Below are 19978 nucleotides of genomic sequence, written 5' to 3'. Positions count from 1 at the left end.
GAGCCTGGAGCCTGCTTCTGATTCTGTGTCTCCCTCTCTCTCTGACCCTCCCCCATTCATGCTCTGTCTCTCTCTGTCTCAAAAATAAATAAACATTCAAAAAAAAAAAGAATTCGATTCCCATGTGAATGGGAATGCTGAGGTCAACCCTGTGTCTGCCTCCCCCATCCATGCCCCCACATCCCCCAGAAGAAATTTGAACCTGGGAAGGATTGAGGAAACTGTTGAACTGTAATGGAAATGTTAACTCCTTTGGCCTCCCTAGAAGTTGGGCACTCAAGACAGACAGTACCAGAGTGGTTCTTAAGAGAACAAAGCAGGCACAGCGGGAGTCAGACGGACTCGGCTTTGAATCTAAGCTTTACCAATTCCTAGCAATGGGTCTTGGGCAAGTCACTCAAGCTCAGCTCAGTTTCTTCATCTTAAATAAGGAGACTATGTCACAGTATGACTAAAAACACTTAGCACAGTGCCTGGACTGTGTTTAACTACCCAATAAACCACTGTCGTTATTCTTTGGTTATCTTTATTGTAATGATTCTTATCAATAGGCTGGTGGGGGAGGGGGAACAAAGGCGTGTGGTGCCCCGCAAATGGTAAATCTCCAATCCAGTGTGGCCTCTTACTTAAAGATGCATATAAACTGTGGCCTTGAGTCATTTGAAAACACAAAAGAGTGTATATACATCATGCTTTCTACTAATAAGCGTTTTCTGTTCCATTTTTCTATCGCAAGTGCTGTAAAGTCTTCGGGGTCTGCAGAAGAATCCCCACAGGGTTAAAATGTTGTCCTTTATTTTACAGGGGGTAAGGCACACCTGTGAGTTACAACCCCTAATGTGGTTCAGTTTAAAGACAACAAAGTCATTTTCATGCATGACTGCTCTTCGCTTCGTTAAGGAGTGAGAACGGGCTGTTACTAGAATGTCAACACAACCAGCCCTCTCTGAAGCTTAGTGTATCTGCAAGTATTTTTACATTTCCAGGGCTTCTTTTTATTTGTTTCTCCAAGAGCATAAAGACGCGGCCGTGGTTAATTTTCAGGAATCAAAAAACACATCCCTTCAGTCTTTCTGGAGAAAACCACTATCGCTGGGGGTGACTGGAGCTTCGCTCCCCAACAGTGAAAACCTGGGCCCCCATACCTTCTGTGGTTGTTTGCATTTCGCCATGGAACGATTTAATTGCTCTCATGACCCGAGTTCACAAACCAGGGAGAATTTTCCAGCAAGGAAAAGGGCCTGTCAGCTGGAAAACGGCAGAGATGCCGTGGTGACTCCTTGCCTGTGTGGCCCATGACTAGCAGGGGCCTTTTTCTCTCCCCTCCCCGCTTTGCTGGGCATTCTCCCTCCCCGACACCCCCCCCCCCCCGGGCGGGCGAGCGGCTTCCTTCCACATTCCAGCCGAGTTAGGAAAGCAGAGCTTCTTATGGGTTCATGCAGCCATCTCTGTAATCTTTCTCTCCTCCTGGAGGCATGAATAATTTTAATATTGCCAATCCCTAAAAATCTATTCTTTCTTGCCTGTCTTTTCTCTCCCCTCCCTCTTTGCAGTGTGGAGTATCATTATCCAGCAGTACTGATAAGAGGATAATGAAACAATCCTTTCTCAACCGGCTCAGGTGGCTGTCAGACTAAAATGACACCATCCGTACATCCTTGACATGCTACCCCAAGCTAATTGATGGCAAACAATGGTAACTGTCACCTGTGCACTAAGACAAAGAAAACACACTCGTGTCACCTGATGGGAGAGCTACCTGGCAACCGATGAACAAATGTGTTAGAAAGACGTTCCATTAAGGTAAGAGAGGGTACATCTCTGAAGAACATGCCTATTAACTTTGAGCTTAAGAGCGCTGCTGTTCACTGGGGAGCAGAAATAAATAAGGTAAAATGAGAATTTATTGATGTCTGGACAGTTACATGAATATTCAGGTTCTCTTACAAATAGATATTCCCACATGAGCTCCAAACTTCTGTGTAGGCTGCCCAATTACATTTCCACATCATGCAGCTGGATTTACAGCCAGGGAAGAGGTTATTAGTATTTGGAAGAGGACTTATGCTTACATGCCCTTCTGGAAGACACTGCGATACAACCAGAAGATAATGGCTGAAGTCATCCAGGCAGATGCCAAAGGTTACCATCAAACGTCCTGAAATACCAGGTGTAATTAACTGCATGCAGGAAAAGCTCCTGAAACATGTGCCTTTCAGAACAAAGCCGTTTTGTTACAAGTGAAATGGCGTCTTCTGGCACCTCTCTCAACTTCTCTGGCACCAACGTTTCAGGCAGCCCCTCTTGGGTCTTTCCAGACAATGAATGACTTATCCAACCTCAAATCTCATACCTTATCTTTCTTCCCTTCACCTCCCAACCCACTTACTCACTCACAGACAGTCAGTTACACAGCAAGTCGGGAAGATAATGTGAACAAGGAGTACCCTGGGAGAAATTCGGTACTGCCACTATGTGTTACGTCATCCCCCGTTTTGAACAGAGGAGGAGAGCAGTCAGAAAGGAGAAAGATGGAGCAGGTATGGAGAACCATTCCTGGAAGCTCTTACGGGAATGTCCCTCATCTCCATTTTTGGAATAAAGTCTGATTTGGCCACAAAAACCCATGTTGGAAAAAAAAATACTTGGTTCTCTAGCTCCTCGTTACTTATCCCTTAGTTGCCTCCTACCTGTACCTTGTTGACCCCAAAAGAGGTTTCCTCCCTTTTAGATGCTACCAAGACAACCCCGCCCACTCCACTTCCACGCGGTTTCTAAAATCATTTCACAGAGAAGGCTTCTTGGAAACAGATACGGAGCACATACAGCCAATCCAATTTGTAACGCAATTTTCTTCTAGCCAACTCAAGGGCTATTTACCAACCCTGAGCTCTCCCAAGAGACCGCTCGGTAAAATGGAGTCACAACAGCCCTTTTGGGGAATTTAGGAACCACGGTTTGTAATGACCACTGGCCCTGGGCAAAAATGCACAGAAGAGGAATATGGTTTTGTTAGGACTCCAGAGAAGCCAAAGAACCCCCTTTCCCCCTTTTCTATACTTGGCCCACAAAGTGGACGATTTCCTCACTTCTCCTTCAGGTGCCCAGTATTACCTCCTAGATTACTCTCAGTGTAGACAGACTCTGATAAGTCATTGACATGTTACCAGGAATCATGCCCATTTATAACCTTTCTTAAGGAACTTAAAAGCTTTTCCCTACCTGTTGAATGGAGTGTTCAGTCTCGGGTTATATGAATTTCAAGCATCCTTATTGTTAGTTAGAAAGTGTATTTTGAGGAAGTAAGCATGCTTCCTAAGCTTAATCTTTCAAAATTTTCCTTTTCTCCTGGGCATTAATGTGTAAGTCTACAAGAGGCCCGAATCTTAGAAAACACACTCCTTGATATTTGAGGGTTTAAGCCTCTTCTCTTTTTAGGAAAAACAGACCGTAGTAGAATGTAACTGTGACAACTCTCTGTGATATCCTTGTCAGCCCTGGGCTCACCATAACCAGAACTGAGCCCTGCCTGTCTTCTGGCAGCTTCTTCCTAAGCGGTGGCCACATTACTGAGGGCTTAATTCCCACTGTGGCCCAAGGTTGTCTCTGCAGATAGCTGCTTACAATGGGAAGACTTTAACAGTAGTAACTCCACGGCGGAGCCCCTACCTTTGGGCTTCCGCAGACTATCTGGGGGAGGACAGGAGCGCTGGGTAACAGGCAGCACAGGTGGCATGGGTCCCTTCAAATGAAAGAGCTCTGCTGTGTGACCTGTTTTAAATATTGGGTCTTACGCAAATCTCTGCAAACCCAGGGGCTGGAAGACTACGCAGGTATTTGCTAAATCGAAAATACTATGGTGATCAAAAAACCTATGTGTACTGGCAGACTTTTAAAACAAAATGTGATCAGACATATGGAAGCCACAAGCTTCTTTGATTTCAGTCAGTCATTGACGAAGGTCCCAGATATAAGTGGAAAGCAGAATTTGGCAAACCTGTTGTGTAAAGGGCCAGAGACTAAATATTGCAGGCACTGCTAGCAACAGGCAATGTCCTCAATTCTGTGAGCAACTATTCTCACCTAAGAGCCAAGAGTCTTTTATACATTTTACATTTAAAAATCTTAAAAACATCCTTAGCTCTCAGGCCATGCAAAAACAGGAGGCAGGCGGGCCATATATGGCCCGTGGTATAATAAATTATCTGTTGCGTGCTAACTCCTAAGAACCATCATGAAAAGACTGTGGAACTATTTTTGAAATATGGAAACTAAATTTGAGGGAAGCAAATAGTCAAGAATAGTTTTCTAGACACCTTAGGGTCTATTTTGAGATAAATTGCATGGCCTGGAGAGTCTATTTACAAAACGACATCAGGAAGGACCAAGGCTATGCCTCAGCAAGGCTGACACAATGATGGTGCAAAACTGCACTGATGGAGGCCATCAATCCTGCTTCTTCCTTCTGCCATCTACCCCACCCTCACCAACCCACTGCTGAGTAAGTTTGCTTCTCAACCCAGCGCCCTGGGACTCTGTATGACCAGCCCGTGCGTAGCAACTCTTCATAGCAACAACCACCAAAGAAGTCTAAGTCAGGGGCACCTGGGTGGCTCTGTTGGTTAAGCGTCCGACTTCGGCTCAGGTCATGATCTCACAGTTTCTGGGGTTCAAGCCCCGCGTTGGGCTCTTTGCGGACAGCTCAGAGCCCTAAGCCTGCGTCAGATTCTGCGTCTCCCTCTCTCTCTCCCTCTCCTCTGCTCCATGTCTCAACAATGAGTAAACTTAAAAAAAAAAAAGTCTAAGTTAAAGATCTGGGGGTGCCTGGGTGGCTCAGCTGGTTAAGCGTCTGACTTCGGCTCAGGTCATGATCTCACGGCTCATGAGTTCGAGCCCCACCTCGGGCTCTGTGCTGACAGCTCAGGGCCTGGGGCCTGTTTTGGATTCTGTGTCTCCCTCTCTCTCTGCCCCTTCCCCACTCGTGCTCTGTCTCTGTCCCTCCAAAATAAACAAATGTTAAAAAAAATTATAAAGATCTGAAAACACGTCTCAAAATATGGGAGTTCTCAGTCCTCATCTTGACTTGAATTCTTCTCAAAAGGAACACTTTATCTTAGGACAGCGATTTCTGAACTTCAAGTGGTGGTACCCAGGACTATGAGGAATGGAGAGGAGGGGTTCTGGTCTCCATCACAGACATGGGCTCAGTCTAGGGCTCATTCTCTAAGTGTTTAAGCAAAGAGGATGGAAAAGAGAAAGGAACATATGCCAGCTACAGAGAGCATACCCCTTAATGCCTGTTTCAGTCCTAGGGAGCCACTATTCTCACCACCGATTTAGAGAAGAGGAGAAGTAACCTCCCCAGAGTGGAGAGCCAGGATTGGAGCTCACGTCTAGCTCCGTGTTCTTCCTGCCAGACCACATTACCTCTAAAACACAAACACAAACAGAAAACATACTACGTTTGAATTAAAACAATCAATACTTATCAAGACACAATTTTGACAGTGTGATTTCAGAGGCACTGCCGCCCAAGTGATGGGCTTCTGATTCCAATTTGCTTTTCTTTAGAGACCTACAGTGCATTTCCTTAACTCATAAAATGTTATGTGAAGCACCGAACAAACAAAAATATGAAGAACCGTATTTCAGTTTTCTTTTCATCTACTCAATATGCCGATCAAATTCCCAATCTGTTCAGGCTTCCATATTTTCCCTGTTTCTTAAATGGGACTGACGGGTAATTTCTGGCACCTTTTCCCTATCTGCTTGACAGAACTGTAACATATATTGTCCTCGGATCTGGATAAAAGCAACAACAAAAATTACTAATAGACGCTGAACACGTGCCATGTGCTAAGTACTATTGCAAGAGCTCTGTCATTTAATCCATCAACTGACCTCAGGAAGAGAGAAATAAATTTGAATTGGAGAAGTAACATGTAAGAACACTTGTAAGCGTTCTATTTGAGCATAGATTGACTACATAGATGGTCAGAGGTATTATTAAAAAAAAAAAACACGGCCAATGACATGACTTAAGAAAAGAGATACTAGGGGTGCCTGGGTGGCTTAGCTGGTTAAGCATTTGATTCCTGATTTCATCTCAGGTCATGATCTCATGGTTCATGAGTTCGAGCCCCGCATCGGGCTCTGCGCTGACAGCATCAAGACTGCTCGGGATGCTCTCTCTCTCTCTCCCTCTCTCTCTCTCTCTCTCTCTCGGCCCCAACCCCTGATCGCACTCTATCTCTCAAAAGAAATAAATAAACTTTAAAAAGAAAAAAGAATAGATACTCAATATTGCCCATCCTTACATTTGTACAGATAAATATGACCCCAAACTGCCTTAGTACTTCAGAACTATGGACCTTAGATCGCTGCCTTACCAATCAGAACGTCTTCAGGGGCAGCTGACACATGACATTTTTCATGAGGTGCATCCCTGTCTCAGAAAAATGTGACAAGCATCCCTGTGGGCCAGTCTGAGGAGCAAGCTCCTATGCGTGCTGACGACAGCCTTTCCCCTTTTCCCTTGAATAGTGAACCAACAGCCCCTCCCCAAAGGCAGAAGCAGGACTTTCATGGAATCCCCAGGGAAAGGTTGCAGTGAAGATTGTAAAACTCGACTTCTTAGGGTGTGAGTGGGCGTTAACAGAGCTGCTGGACAGAGCAGAAGCCAAGACGGGAGCAGCTAAATTCACGGAGACCTGGGCTGGAGTTGAAGAGGTTGAGGCCGAGGCAGCCACTAGAAATGGTGTCATGAGCGTGAATGAAGCTAGCACAGCCTTGAAATGTAGTGGGAAAACTGAGTTAAGAGGCTAAGGAGGAAGCTGAAACTTCTGAGAAGTCAAGGCGGGCTGTTAAGGCGGCCTTGACGGTGTGAGTCATGGCCAGGGCGCCTGAGTGGGGCAGATCATTCTCTGACAGTATTAAGGAAGATACAATAAAAGCCAGCCTTCCGAGACACGGCTGTTGGTCACCTAGAACGAGTCGTTTCCACAACTACTCTCTTTATGCAGTGCCTGCAAGATGTTTTCTTCTTTTGTTAACAGTAAAACATGGCAAATAATGTCCAAGCTGATTCAGTAATGTCCTTCACTTTTGAGTTTTATGCTATTCACATTTATTTTCAGGGCTAAGACAAGTGTAAAGAAATGAACTCTCACTGCGACTACAAGCACCCGGAAAAGGCCCGCTTTCCTTTTTTCTTTATCCTTCACGGGAAAGAAACAGGTCTACCCGTTCCTCTCTTTCCTCGGAAGGTTCATTTGAAGCAGAAGGTCAGGACTTCAGACCCGGAAGTTGGGCCCAAGCCTTCCTCACTGCAAAGCTAATGAGCTCCTCATTCCAGGAATTCTATCCTGAATTCTCCGTCTTGCCCTCTGCATGCGTCTCCTAAGACCTATTTGTGGGTACACTTCGAAGTAAACACAACCTTTCCTTCTCACACCCATTTATATGCCAGCAAAATAACATGGAATGAGAAAAGAAGAAATAGTAGTATAAAGACAACCAAGACTTTGTTCAATGGGGATAAAGCCACAACCAACCCAGCGTCACGACTTTCCTTTCCTCCACGAGGTGTGGAATTATTTTTGCTCATCCACAAAAAATAATTTTACAGCAAAAACCTGTACGCCTTATAAAACTGAATAATTCAGCTTAATCTTGCGTGAAAAACTAACATCAATACAAGGGAGTAAGTGGATATGGAAAACGGAAGCACCAAATTAAGCAGCTTGCAAACATATAAAGTCATTAACATTAGCCTGCATACATACAAATGTGCCCTGTGCTGGCTGGGAATCAGAATTTTAATTTTCTTCAGTTGAGCAGTTACAAGATCTCACTCTTAATCAAAATATGAGTAATGCCATTGTAACAGTGGTGGGGGTGGGGGGGGAGACGAGCTTAATATCCACTGATAGATTTTCCTTAATGAGAAACAGAAATATATACTATGGGGCAATTTTTTTTTCACTATTTGATTCAGTTTTATTATCTTTGTAAGTATTTAATCATAAGTTCCAGAGAAGCATTATTCTATTTATCATTGAAAATATATGGCATATCACCTATATGTTAAACTGTCTTTTGTGGACAGATTTCCATCACATGGTTTTCATGCGTAAATTTGAAGATTATTATTTTTTAAAGTTTCACCTTTACTGACATATAACTGATATATAAGACTGTAAGATATTTCCAACTGTACCTCGTGGTAATTTGGTATACTATCTATCTAGACACTGTGAAAGGTTCTCTCCATTTAGTTAATGATGGGCAATTCTTATTGTAACTCCCACCAGTCAAAACTGAGATTATATTCTGCTATAACACTCCCACATTTCATGATCCAGAGCAATAGTTTTCGAAGCGTTTTTCCTGGACAAGCAGGACCCAGTGTCGCCTGAGAGTTTGTTAAAAATCCCCAGCAGAAATTCAAATTCTTGGGACTAGCTCAGAGCTACTGAAACAGAAATTCTGGGGGTGGGGCTCAGAAATCTGTATTTTCACGGGTCGTCCAGGTGACCTAACGCACATAAACAGACTGGCTCAGGGCCAGGGAAGGTGAAATCTACAGGTTAATGCTGTCATTGCCTGCAACGGAGAAGAGAGAGGCTTGCTCCTACCGTTACGGATTTTCCAATCCAACTTGGTAGATAAACCACAGATGTGTGGGATGTTAAGAACAATACAAGAGTTTGACGAGCAGTCCAAGGCAATGTCAGAAGAGACACGGAAAAGACACTGCCAAATGTTTCCCTTTAAATCACTTCTGTAACCCCAGTGTCCACCTCCTTCTGTCCACTGCTGGGTCCAAGTCGTTCTGTACCTTTTTCACCTCTGGTGAATTCTAAGCAAATCACTGCTTTTGAAGATCATGCAAGCAATATCTATTGCATTTTTTATAATGCTCTATGCCTGCTTTTATATAGATCATGTTATTTGATCTTTGCAATTCTGTAAAGTTTAACCCATTGGGAAATTCGTGTGTCAGTTTAGAACTTCTAATAAAGTCCCTAAGTTAACAACCACTTTTTGAGAGTAGACTGTATGAGGCACTTTCCTATAAAAATATTTCTAGCCCCTACAATTCTGTAAGCTGTCCTGAGACAGCAAATATATTCAACCTAAGAATACAGAAAAGGTATTAAAACATATACCCTAAAATTACATTAAAATACAACATTAACCATTTCATGAAGTATGTTAAATCCTGCATGGATTTCATATGGTGCTATTTATTACAAAATGTGGTGATATTGTGAGCAGTAAGGCTTCATTTCCCCATAATAAGGGTGAGGGGAAGGGAATGACAATATAGGACTTCAAAATTCCTGCCCTAAAATAAGCCTATTTTTCCTTCAATAATTCCCTATAATATCTGAGCATCACACTTCTATATCCTCCTAAAAAATCTAACGTTACATTCAAAATTTTAAAACTTCAAAAGAACTTTCAAGTTCCAAAACATGATCATTTTATATCTCAGTATTAGTGGTACCAATAAAATCCCACCATTCTTGCATATTTCCTTGTTCTAGGTGTATTAGTTCCTCACTCGACGGGTGATTTCCATGGGACTCAAACACCTCAACCACACCGGCCTCTACGGTGTCTTTATGGCTCAGGCCATCGGCAAAGACCACGTTTTATTGAATCTGTAGTACAGTTTCGATCTGGAAGGAGCCATAAGCTTGGTGACCACCTATGGTACAGATCACCCGCCATACAGCATGCTTTGTTAGTGAACAGACTCTCAACCAAGAGCAGGCAGTGGTCCAGGCTGTCCATGGTGCTGCAGACTCGTTATTCATGCATTCCTCTGCTTCATGAGTTCATCGAGGAAGCTGACGAGACCTTCTTCACAGGCATTAAGCCTTGGAAGTGGCAGTCACCCCTTGATCTACTGGCTGTGAAATACTTCTCCCTCAGATTATCAGCTAAATTACCTAAAAGTATAGGCTAGCCTGAAGCATTATCTAGATATCTAGGGCACAGAACTTCTGAACAACAGGGCAGAAGAGGTGAGGGAGCCATCCTTGAGAATTGCTCATCACTGTCCCGGCCTTCCCATTAGGTCACAAGATTGCTCTCAGGTTGGCTCAGGATCGGGTCTAGGGACCCCGGGATTTTCAGGATAGTAGGCAAGTAAACACCTCAATTGAAAGTAGTCCTCAGCGTGAACTCAAGCGATATTTTGGCTGCTTGAACCTGGAACGCTATTTCCTTCCACGGAAATAAAAGCCTTTTCTGGAAATCCTTTCCAATCACATTCTCTGGAAACGCTGTCTCAATAAGGGAAGCCAACATGTTAGGAGACTTGTAAGATTTGCAGGTGTGAGAACTGCCACCTTTCCTGTTCTTAGTGCTCTGCAAACCATCCCTCTCGGAATCTCACAGATGGTTGTTTACTAAGCCAGTACAAAGGTCCATTTCCAAATCATGACTTCTGCAAACTGAGTCCTCAGTCTTATGGCTTCTAGAAAATCCTGGTGCTCACTGCTGAACTGCTTCTGATCCTACATCCATACGTATTCAACAGGTTTCCCTCAAAATATTTTTCTGATGCATCACTTTACTAGCACTTGGAATTGTAAGTGCTTAACAATCATTAAACAAATATTTCCTCGACTTTGTGTAACAGAACGTAAAAGGAAGGGCTCCGAGGGCTTTCACCATTTAGCCAAGTCTTTATCTTTGTCAAATTCCCTTCAAACTTAGGAGTTTACGCTAAACAAATCGATGAACAGCTTCAGTTTCCTTTGGCATTTTTCACTGTTTGGCTTCTTTCCACAGATCTGTAGTACAGGTTTGAAACTGGTAGGAACATGCACTCCTGGCACGTGCATTTCTAGCACTTTTTTTCAGGAAGGTTTAACATTTTCCTTGTGTGGTTTTCCCTCCTGCTTTGTTCTGCTCTGGGTTTGCTGTGTATTCAGCAAAACAGAAGACTTCATCAATTTTTCAAAAGAGCAAGAACAAAGGAAGTAAAGTAGGACCCGAGGGACACAGGCATGAAGGGAGAAGGAGGGGGCATAAACTTTCACGGCAGTGCACTAACTCCAGGAGCAAAATTCCAAGAACACGGTTCAAGCCGGATGGTCACCTGCCTGTTCCAAACGTCTCCAGAGTCACAGAAAATTCAAGTCAACAGAAGATGCTCTGTTGATACTATGGCAGCTCGGGTTCCTATGCCCATCACGGAAGCTTGCCCGCCACGGCTGGAGGCTCAAAGCTGGGAGTTCATAATCGTTTTGAAGACCACACACGGAAAAGTGTCAGGAGGAAGAAAAAAAAAAAAAAAAGGAAATCTGTCTGGAGTGACGAAGCTGGTTCAACACAAATCTTTAAAAAAAAAAAACTTTAACCACACTCCCAGACATACAAAACACACATCAAGACAAACGTGCCTCCTCCGTTTGGAAAGTGAGCCATATCCTAGATGCCACACAGGGCAAAGGTACTATTGTTTTCCAAAGATAGAGATATCATGGCTTCCCAAACCCATTTCCAAGTTAAATGCAGTGAGACTAGCCCATTACCATCAACTCTCTATAGTGGATGTTGGGCCTGCTTTTCAATCGATTCTGGTTGGCTTCCACTCTTAACTATGGGGTCCCAGGTCTTTACGAAGGTCATGGATTTATGGACTGAGGGACTAGGAATTGCTATGTAGCCTGTCATAAACTGGTTGCTAATTTAATGTGCTAGAATAAATGTTCCTATATCAAATATTTGGCAAATCAAACAGACATATGTGCAAACAAAAACGAGTCACGCTTTCTCATGTATATATCTAACACAAAATATTTATATGAGTTGATAACACTGTACTCTGGTGTATTTCATGTGTTTCTAGGTACCTGTAGCCGAAACGTCTGTAAGACTGGGTCTGCCCCTCAGATCTCCTAGGGTCTCAAATAGCAGAGGCTTTGTTTTCTCTAAGAGAAAGTACCCAGAGCAGCTGATAAAGGGCCACCAACAATGGGACAACATTAAGAATGTCCTGATGACGGACCCTCTCCAAGTATTTGCGTAACGCCCTTTGCCCTGAATTTGGATCAACTGAGAACTATCCAGTTAAGAAAAAGTCCTACAAACATGGCTTTTCCTAGCCTACAGTCATGCATCAGTAAGTTCTTAATTCTTTATGGCTTATGAGTACTTTCAAAAAGAAAAAAACCCCAGTTTTCTGCCAAAGCCTGGCTCCAGAATCAGATGGGGGTGGCTGTGGGACTTGTGATCCACAGATAATAGAAAATCCCCATTGTCTGGAAGGTGGGACTGGGGGAACTTTCGCTTTCATATTCATAGCATGACAGCAAGGGCTTTCCACGTGTGAGGGATGGCAACCAATTAGTTTGCACAGGTACATTATCATTACAGAGAGTGGAAAATGCACAAAAATCCAGGCAAACAAAGTAAACGGAAACAAATAACTTCCTTATTGCATATTAATCCTTTCTTATTTTTCCTTAGTAGATGAAAGTTTCCAAATATGGAGTCAGCTATCATTCAAACCCAGGCAGAAGGACGCCAGGCTGGGAGGGCCGTCTCATCCCACCCCACCCCCCTCCCCCCACACCACCATCCCAGTGGTCCACAAACCATTCTTAAAGGGCGGCTTACTGATGTGAAATTCTTCTTAGAGACCTGGGGCTTCCTTTTGAAATGCAAACATGACAATAACTGTTCCATTAAGAAATCCACATGGAGCCTGTTACTTGCTTACAGCGGGGGGGGGGGGGGGGGGGGGGGGGGCACTTTTCCTTTGGGTCTAAGTCAAGTTAATAAATTTAAGATACCTGGGAGAGCTGGGTGCCCTGGACTTTTGGCAGATGTCCAGAACTAAAAGAGCTAATGCATTATTTTACTGTGTTTCTTTATGAGAAGAAACAGCCTGCTGCCAGCTCAGCTCAGGAATCAGATGGGGAGCAGGGGTGGGGGGCAACGTGGAGCCCCTGGATAAGGCAAAATACAGATGATCTTAGGAGCATTCTTCTCATGTGAGCATTCCCTTCAACCAGAGGGAAGGGCCTGGGGGAGGACAGTGGCCGTGGCCTCGGCTGGCCCTGGTTACCTGGATAGAGGTCAGGCCCGGGCCCCGGGGAGCGTCCCACCGCACTGTCGGCAGCGGCATCTCGCGGGGAAGTGGCCGAGGGCAGGGGCTGCACGGTGAGGCAATCCGTGAGCAGGTCGGGATGTAGCTCTGTGCTGGACCGCAACTAGGAGAAGGAGAAAACAGAAGACAGATGAGAAAGGAAAGCCGTTCCTTGGAACACTTCCCCGCAAAGGCATCGTGCCCTAAGGTTCGATGCGATGCAATTCAGCACACATATATTTATTAAATAGCAACAACCGTGGGTCAGCCATTGGGCTTAACAGAGAGTCAATAGGATGGTGACTTCTCCAGGGCTGATAACACCTGGCAGGTGATTCCGGAAAAGTACGCAGCTTAGAGGCAGATTTGACTTCGGTCTTTGATGTGTTTCTACTTCTGGGAACCCAGCTTCCAATTATATTTCCGTTTATTTGGTCTGTATCTTATCAGAACTTGTAGTGATAACAAAAACAGACTCAAGTATATTTGGTCCAGATTGGAAGGTGCTTTTAAAATAAAGAGGTATGACCAAGAAAATATCTCAGAAATAACTGAGAAACGCCCATTGAAATTTGGTGCCTACAGATTTTACATGAGAAGAAAATACATAGGTTAAATTTTAAAATATTATGGAGCACGATTCAAAGGAAAACTAACGTCATTAGCAGCAATAAAAACCCAACAGTCAGTTGCACATGCACGCACACACACACGCGCACACACACACACACACACACAAATAAGGCACCACAATTTAGATCTTCATTTAATCATAATAGCAAAATACTTCTTTACATATTAAAGAGTTATATGTTTAAAAAAAAAAAAAGGCAGGGATGCCTGGGTGGCTCAGTCGATTAAGCCTCTGACTTCGGCTCAGGTCATGATCTCACAGTTTGTGAGTTTGAGCCCCATGTGGGGCTCTGTGCTGACAGTTCAGAGCCTGGAGCCTGCTTTGAATTCTGTGTCTCCCTTTCTCTGCCCTTCCCATGCTCACACTCTGTCTCTCGCTCTCAAAAATAAACATTAAAAAAAATTTTTTTTAAATAAAGGCAAAAAAATCTAAGACTGAAGAATAGGTGAAAAATTATCTGATCTCTTTATGAAAAAGAATTCTGGGAGTGTAATTTGAATGGGGAAAAATCACAACGAGAAGTTTAGCTACAGGAAAAATACAAACCTCTGCTTCTATAAAGACATAAAACCTTAAAAATATAGAACTATATTTGTTACATATACTGAGAATAGCATCTTCCGTGTTTAAAGAGAGCATATGAATTCATTCATTTTGCCTTTATCAAGACAGAACTAAACCTTCAGATCTAGGGTTGGAGTACACTAACTCAGCCAACAAGTATTTATCGAGTGTCAGCTGCTCCTCTAGGCTCTGGGAATACTGGTATGGAGCTTCTCCTCTAGAGTGAACCCAGAAAATCCATGATGTCAGGGGGCACTGCTGCTGGGGAAGACCAATATACAGAGAAGGGAGACTGCGGATAGGAAGGACAGCGACCTTAGGTAGACAGCCTCTTGGAGAGGGCTCTGGAAAGGAGCCTGGGAAAGGGGGAGGGACTGAGCCCTGAAGATACGTCAGGGAAGAACCCACCGGCCCTGGGGTGCCTGGATCATCAGAGAAGAGTGAGACCGGGGCGGCACCAGCTTGGGTCTTGGAGAAGGGAAACAAGACAGAACCAGGGACATAAGTGGGGAGAGACGGAATATGTTTACTAGAGCAGGAAAGGGCCTTCCAGATCATTTAAGGCTCTTAAACATTCTCTAGTCCAGAAATTACCTAATGAGTGGGGCAGGAAGCACGCAGAGATTGCCTCACTGCGCAGCCCTTGATAGGAAGAAAACATTTAAAAAAGGAGAACTACCGGGGTGCCTGGGTGGCTCAGTCAGTTAAGCGTCTGACTGGCTCAGATCATGATCTTGCCATTCGTGAGTTCAAGCCTCGCTGTGGGCTCTGTGCTGATAGCTCAGAGCCTAGAGCCTGCTTCAGATTCTGTCTCTCTCTCTCTCTCTCTCTCTCTCTCTCTGCCCCTCCCCTGCTTGCACTCTCCCTCTCCCTCTCTCTCAAAAATAACTAAATAATAAAGTTTAACTGACTGAGCCACACAGGCGCCCCTCCTCTGTTTTGTTTGTTTGTTTAATCCTTTCCTCCACTTTCCAAGTTTTCTACATTCCGATGATGAGTTAGAACTGGCTTGCACCCATCTAAGAGAGCTGTTCGTGTGTATCTTTCCCAAACCGTCCAGACAATGATGTCAAACTTTGAGCTTGAACTTGGTCAGGTTGAGAATATTTACACCATGGAAATTGGCAAATGCTACAAACTGGGCCTTTTTCATCTGGAGAGCTGGTTAACTACTACTCTGATCAGAAAGAAAACCAGACACGCACACAAAACATCAGTAAGTCGCTAGGCAGTAACTTCAGCATTCCTTGGACCTCAGCAAGCTTCATAAAGAGACAAACATATGTCCAGGTCTTAGTCCAAGAATATACAAATGGCATAGTGACCCCAAGTACAGAGAAAGAGCATTTAACACATGTAGTGAACGAGACATAATTACATTATAATTTCCTCAGCTTTGCCACATTGGAATCTCTGACCAAGACCATCTGAATTAGTGGCTAACCCTCTTAGGGCTTTTGGAAGGTATGTTTGTTATTTTGGTACTAACCTAACACATGCTGCATAAGAAAAACTGGAAAAAAATCCAGGCTTCGAATGAGTTCTGGTGATCACTTTTAATTTACATTTCATCATTACAACGTGATCTGGGGCCCACATGTTCTATGAAGCATAGACATGAACATCTCTCTGCTTTCTATTACTCTAGGGTTTTGTAGTTATCGCTACCAATTCGGTCTTTCCAAAAAATTTCATGGCCATGGACACTCCCGGAGTCAAAGCAGGCAACTCTTCCTTAGCTTCAACACATACTCACGGTTGCTAAGAGTGTAATTCTGCATGACTTTGTGGGGAGAGTTAATTTGGTTTTCTCTGGGATTAGGCATGGTTCTAGAAAGTGCTTCTTAAATTGAACAAGCCTTGAGGAACTTATGTGTAATTTCCAAAGGAAGACCACATGCATAGAAACGCAGCAACGATACGTAAGGTTAGTATTATTCTCTCCCTTCTGGATTATTTAAGGCTCTTAAACGTTCTCTAGTCCAGGGATTATCTAATGGGTGAGGCAGGGGGGTATAGCACGAGCTCCTGGGAGGGCTGTCATTCTATATAAAAGTTTTATATTCGGAGTAAGAAACCCAACTATTTATATAAGACAAATTACACAATGTATATTTCAGCATCTTCTTAGTTGCCAGGAACGTAAAGAAGATAGAAAGAGATTCTCCAATGAGGGATGATGTCTAACTATGGTTCTCCAATCTGGGCGTGTGTGAGAACCACCTGTAGGCCCCACCATAGAGCTGTTGACGTATTAGGTCTGGGGTACATTTATAACAAGTCCCCAGGTGGTGATGACGCTGTTGGTCTAGGGACCAGGCTTTCACATCCATTGGTCTCTACAAATCCTGATGCGCGGAGCTGAGACCTTTCTGTTTAAGGGAAGAGGAAATGAGTTGTAGAAATAAGGAATCCTAAAACCCGAATTGTCTTTAAGACCCGCGCCTCACGTGACGGCTGCTTATTATGTCTCCCTTGAGACCACGTAACAAGCAATGGTTACATGAGGTGTGGGTCTTAAACACAATTCGGATTTTTATCTTCTTTCACGGGAGTAAAAAAAAAAAAGTTAAGAAAATTTTTCATTACAGTCTAATCACCTATCCTTAGGAGATAGCAAAGAACTTGTCCTTTATGGAAACTTTATTGATCTTTACAGAAAGAAGTAGAATGTGACCCACTAATCATCAATTCGTCTACTTTAAAGGCCTGCTGTGTCTCATAACCAAGGGACCTCTATTTACGTCACAGAATGTGAAAGGCACTCCTGGAGTCGTTCAACTCCGTTGCCCTAACCAACACCCCTTAGTTCCAGAGTGCCACTGCCTGTCTTGATCTTTCTCGTTCATTCGCTGGAAAAATATTTCTTGGGCCTCAACCACACGCCAGGCACCATTCTAGTGGCCTGACGTACATCAGCAATCGAAGCAGACAAACAGGCCTCCTGAGGAGTCCCCATTCTGGAGGCAGTGAATGGTAAACAAACTAACCAGATAAGTAAATCGAACAGAAGGTGGCAACTGCTATAGAAAAAACGAGAAAAGGGTAAGGGCAGCTGCACTGGGCCGGAATGGGAATGTAGGGGGACTGTAGCCTCACTGGGAAGATATATTCGAGTCTGAAGGAGCTGCGGAAATGAGCTAAGTGCCTATCAAGGGGAAGAGAGTTCCAGAAGGAGAGAAGTAGGCAGAGCACGGCCTTGCTGTCTGCAAATAGCCCATCTATCATGGCTGCTCCCTCCTCCTGCCTGGCCTTCCTCCCCCCAGTGTAACTTCTCCAAGCCCCGGTTTCCGGCTAGCTGCCTGAAGGAAGCCTCTCACGACCAGGCCGGCCCACACTGCCTCCCATGGTACAGGGACAGCTGCGGGACCTGCTTTCAACAATCCTGCGACTGGACATGTGTTTGGGGCTTTGTTTCCTGTTACGACTTCCATCTGCACAATTGTGTTACGAAGTCCGTGAGGACCTGGCTGACTGGCTGCCCTTTTACACTTTGGAAACTCTACAGCCGGCGTCGGGGCAGACCATTCGGTGAGGACTAGGTCTGTAAGAACGAGACACAACGCTTTGTCTAAAGGAGGTTATGATCTCTTGTGGTGTGTGCGTGTGTCTAGAAAATACGATGTGGCCATGTCTCAGTTACCCCTAATGATGGAGGATCTGGAAAGACACAGATGATCGTAACTGTAGCAGAAAGGCTGATGATGTTTGGCCCGCATCCATCCCGCCCCCTGATCCCTTTGATTAGCCCTGTGCTGACCCCCTGCCCCAGTTTTGATGTCCCCATCCCCTGGTCTCCGTGTACTTTCCGGCCAACAGCTGGCAGACCACTCCCCACCCCAAACACACATATGAATGGCTGACGTGTGTTCCTTTGTCTCTCAGCGAGGCAAACTTTGAGGCATAATTTGTGCTCTAGAACCCCCTATGGGGCTCTAGAGCTCCTGCCTAGCCCCTTTCCCTTCCCCATCCCTGTCCCAGGTTCTCCCGGGAGCACTCCTTTAAGAACTCATGCACCCCAGCCCTTGGCCCACAGTCTGCTTCCAGGAGCACCCAACTTAGTAGACACCCCCAAATTCATCTGATTTGGTTCAGGAATGCACCAGCCCATCAGCAGCACTGAAAGAGGTTCAGATGCACACCTTTTCCTCCTCTCCAGTGCTTGCTCTGCCCACACCCTGGGGGTATGGTAAACTGATGATTACTGAAAGTGGGGTGTTCTGGGCCTTTACCATAAGGCTAAAAGTATGACCAGGGAGTCTAATTTACAAGAATACTCAGCATCCAAGGTGCCTCATGTGTCCCTGGGGCCAAACCTTCGTCTTACGCGTGACTTCCCACTGCAACCTGGCTAAGGGGCTCTCAGACTCGGCTTGACTCCTTATGGTAGTGGGCAACTTACGTCATCTTGGCAGGAAGCTTCAACTTTAGACAGTGCTGATTGTCGGGAAGTATTATTATTGCAGATGGAGTCCTGATCCGGCTCTTAGTGACTTTTAGGAATGCATGCGTCTTTCTCTTCATGGAGAAAGGCTCGTGGACATACTAGGAAGAAAGGAGACATCTCCGCGTCTCAGAAACCAATCTGTGAGTCTTGGAGTATTAACGATCCTCATCTTCAACGACCCATTTTAGGGCTTAGTTTCTCAGCCTATCCAGGTGCAAGTAAACAAATTGGCTCCTTAGCTTCTGTGCAATCTCCCATTATGAAATATTTGTTCCAAATGATAGTTTTTCAACGTTAATAATGAAATCACCCATCAAGGCTTGACAAGGTTCCTACATTTGGAAACTTGAGCTGCTTCCCTAACAATGCAGGGATTTTTCCTAATATATAAAAACAAGGCACCGTCAATTGTGATTTGTATTTGTTTTTTGTTCAAGACTATTCTGTTAATGTTTATAAGCTCTCGAAACAAGAGACGGAAATTCTACTCCCGTCATTTTCTCATTTCAGATATGATTGAATAATCGTCCAAGATTAAGTGAGTCAAGTGGAAATAATTAGGAAAGGGAAAAAGGCCCAGATTCTCCAATTTTCAGTTCCATTACATTTTATTCCAAGAGCAAAGGCATTCTGTTGGTCTCAAGCGAGACATACTTCCAAAGAAAACGAGGCACAATCAAAGGCCTTTTGTTTTCCTGTTCTCCAATGAGCACAGTCTATCTGGGCTATGCATGTTTATGCATCACCTTATAGGGATTCCTTTGTTCTCCAGAAATCAAATGCCACCAAAATATGTTTCTGAAGAAACTCAGCCAGAAGGAAAGACAAGTAGGATTATTTTTCCAGAGGGTTAAGGTTTAGTACCAGAACATTCTCATCAAGCATTCTCTATGACGCTTTGAGCAATGTGGATCTTGGGGAATTAACTCATTGCCAAAAGCCTTAAAAATAATTACAACGAATTAACCTATTTTATTAATTACAATTAATTTCCAGTTGGATCTAAAAACTCTCTCTCTAGGGGATTCCTCAGCACTGACATTTATGAAGTGGCTTTGGCCTATCATAGGTAATTAATCTCCAACAATCTGCTATCAAATTCGTTTCCTTCGGGAGTGACCAATTTACAAAAGCAAAAGAAATGATAGTGAAGACTTAGAAAAACAGAACTGGAAGAAACCTCTTTGGGAACATGAGGTATTGGCCAGTCAGGCACCTGAAT

At 44.1% G+C, this 19978-nt stretch overlaps 1 protein-coding gene across 4 annotated transcripts in view; it reads right to left on the bottom strand.

Annotated features, from left to right (window-relative positions):
* The window catches only part of GLIS3 (GLIS family zinc finger 3), a 444686-nt gene that overhangs the window by 53843 nt on the left and 370865 nt on the right, over positions 1–19978 (bottom strand). For all 4 annotated transcript variants that reach the window (XM_049632910.1, XM_049632924.1, XM_049632916.1 and 1 more), the window contains one exon: positions 13091–13235. In XM_049632910.1, the coding sequence (XP_049488867.1) occupies positions 13091–13235 (145 nt within the window). The remainder of the gene's footprint in view (positions 1–13090; positions 13236–19978) is intronic.

Source organism: Panthera uncia, chromosome D4 (genome assembly GCF_023721935.1).
Source record: "Panthera uncia isolate 11264 chromosome D4, Puncia_PCG_1.0, whole genome shotgun sequence".
NCBI lineage: Eukaryota > Metazoa > Chordata > Mammalia > Carnivora > Felidae > Panthera > Panthera uncia.
This window is presented reverse-complemented; position numbering and strand designations above follow the sequence as displayed.